Raw genomic sequence first — 3,019 nt, forward strand, 5'->3', positions numbered from 1 at the left:
AAAACTTTAGTCCAAAATTCTCCTTTAACTGAGAGACAGATTGATTTTTTGATAGAATATTTTATTAGGCAAAAAATGTTAAACAGCACAGTTACATTTAAAAATACTTTGTCTAACAGGTCCGTTCATGAGGGCCTTGGTATTCAATTCATAGGCATATATAGTGGCACCACAGTTCAAATATCATTACAAAAAAAAACTGCAAAAAAAAAACACTATGTACAAAAAAAAAAAAAAAAAAGGGGGGAAAAATATGTACAAGAACAGGGGGGGGGGGGTCTGCTGTCTAACGGGAAAATGGTACTACCTCCTCTTTTGGCCTCCTGAAAGGTGATTTTTTTAAGGCTCTTTTAAATGAGCCCAGCGAACTGCATTTTTTGAGGGATGGAGTTAGACTATTCCAATCCTGGGTGGCAGTGCTGTAGAAGGAGAATTTGCCCATGTTTGTTTTATGGGTGGGTGGTACCAAATTGTTGTTAACGCTCCCTCTGGTATTGTGACTGTGGGTGTCGCTAACCTTTTGGAGGTATTTACTCAGATATGCGGGAATAGGGGGCATATCGGGCAAATTTGCATTTACAATTTTGAAGGCCAGTCCCATTTTTAGTTGTTTAACCCTGTCTTCCACCCATTTTGCCAGCCTAGGCTGGCAAAATGGGTGGGAGAAAGGTGGGTCATGGGCCCCCCTTTCTGATGAAGCAGGGACCCCTTAGCTGAGAGACGGATGAAGCAGGGACCGCTTAGCTAAGGAGGGATAGGCATAAATAAGCTTTGAGCTTCAGCCTATGCCTTTTCGATCAAACAACATGAATTATTGGATTATAGTGTGGTACGTTCTGTGTAACTGTTGATGTGGATCGAAATAAACTAAAAACTAAACTAGCTGAGAGAGACAGATGAAGCTACACAAACTACATATTGTTGCAGATTAAAGCTTTTCATAAATAGCCTAATATAGATTATATAAATCATATCATAGAGAGCTTCATAGACTTGTTTCATGTTAAAGTGTATTTTCAGATCTTTAACCACTTAAACCTTCAGTTCTTTGTAAATTTGACTGATCTTGTGAGCTTGTCGATCAAATGGTCCACTAGGGTTCAAATGGTCCACTAGGGCTCAAATGGTCCACTAGGGCTCAAATGGTCCACTAGAGGACCAAATGGTCCACTAGGGTTCAAGAGAAAAAGTTTAAGAAAAACTCTCAGGACCCCCTATGGGTCCCGGACCCCCTGTTGAAGACCCCTGTCAAAATTAGCATGTCAGCTGTAGAGCGCTCTGATTGGTCAGCCGGTGAGCAGGGTCCAGGTCGGGGGATCAAGGTGTGGTTGGGGACCCCCCCTCAGGTCGGGGGGTCAAGGTGTGGTTGGGGACCCCCCCTCAGGTCGGGGGGTCAAGGTGTGGTTGGGGACCCCCCCTCAGGTCGGGGGGTCAAGGCGTGGTTGGGGACCCTACCTCGGTCAGGGTCTTGAAGTGAACGGACAGAGCTTCCTCTTCGGGGTTGGGGGGGCGGCGGTACTCCTCCCTGGTTGCTAGGTAACCGAGCAACGCTCCGAACACCAGAATCAGGACCCCCAGACAGTTAGCGAGGACCCCTTCTGAAGTGAACTGTGAGTATGTAGCCCTAACACACACACACACACACACACACACACACACACACACACACACATACACACACACACTGTTTTTAACACATTGACTGCCAAAGATGTAATATTACGTCATTGTTTTATTTTTTTGTGATCTATGAATGATGCCTCTGTCTGTCTGTCTGTCTGTCTGTCTGTCTGTCTGTCTGTCTGTCTAATTGACAGAGAAGGATTCACCCCGTCCGCTACAATGTTATCACATTTATAAAAACATGTCCATCTCGGATTTCTTTTCCCAGATTGTGTTCTTGGTGAAAACGAGCTAAACGAGCTAAACGAGCTAAACGAGCTATGCCTGCCGTTAACTACAGAATGGTTCCAATGTTCTTATTACGGTGGAAATAAGAGAGACTCGTCTTTCCACCGAGACATCGTTTGTTTACATCCGGGTTGAAAAAAAAAACATTCTGTAAATTGTCAAAAACACTGAAGATAAGGTAAAACCCTGGCAGCGGAGGATTAATTAATTAATTAATTAATGAATACCCGGCAATGGATGTTATTTCAATATTTGATCTTTTTATCAGACCCTTTCCTACAGTATATAAACCCATAACTTCACACGTCTCTGCTTCTAGTGACTGATATTGTCCTTCTAATGAATGTTAGACTCATTAAAACACACGTCTCTGCTTCTAGTGACTGATATTGTCCTTCTAATGAATGTTAGACTCATTAAAACACACGTCTCTGCTTCTAGTGACTGATATTGTCCTTCTAATGAATGTTAGACTCATTAAAACACACGTCTCTGCTTCTGCTTCTATTGATCTTCTGATGAACGTTACTCATTAAAACACACGTCTCTGCTTCTAGTGACTGATATTGTCCTTCTAATGAATGTTAAACTCATTAAAACACACGTATCTGCTTCTGGTGACTGATATTGTCCTTCTAATTAATGTTATTTATGTTTATGTTTGTGTTTATTCAGCTTTCAGCATGATCACAGATGTTTAAAAAGAAAGCACTCAGAAAGCACTCAGAGCGTCTGGGAAGGCAGTGGAAAGTTCTAGAAGCTGTCAGGGTTTGTCACGAATATTCAGACTAATGGACCGTAAATTCCCAGAAATGAGAACATGTTATTGTGTTGCTGTACTTTGGAGAAGAATGTGAAATATAAACAGAAAGGAGGGGGTGAACCAAAAGAAGAATCATACATCATGTCCTATGAATGTGAGGAGAGGCTGTAATGCTAACTGCTATGCTGTACCCTACCTGTAGAGGGAGCACTGCCTAACTGACTGCTATGCTGTAACCTGCCTGCAGAGGGAGCACTGTCTAACTAACTGTTATGCTGTAACCTGCCTAGAGAGGGAGCACTGTCTAACTAACTGTTATGTTGTAACCTGCCTGTAGAGGGAGCA

General features: G+C 42.6%; 1 protein-coding gene across 4 annotated transcripts in view; it reads right to left on the reverse strand.

Moving 5' to 3' along the window:
• Positions 1-1,229: 1,229 nt before the first annotated feature.
• The window catches only part of cyb561 (cytochrome b561), a 15,508-nt gene continuing 13,718 nt past the window's right edge, over positions 1,230-3,019 (reverse strand). For 3 of the 4 annotated variants that reach the window (XM_080446674.1, XM_080446672.1, XM_080446675.1), the window contains exon 6: positions 1,285-1,624. In XM_080446674.1, coding sequence (XP_080302800.1) covers positions 1,432-1,624 — 193 coding nt within the window. In that variant the 3' untranslated portion in view covers positions 1,285-1,431. Of the gene's footprint in view, positions 1,625-3,019 lie in introns of all 4 variants that reach the window. The other variant, XM_080446673.1, reaches the window with a different exon arrangement.

Source organism: Gymnoscopelus braueri, assembly GCF_963280865.1.
Source record: "Gymnoscopelus braueri genome assembly, chromosome: 13".
Lineage (NCBI taxonomy): Eukaryota > Metazoa > Chordata > Actinopteri > Myctophiformes > Myctophidae > Gymnoscopelus > Gymnoscopelus braueri.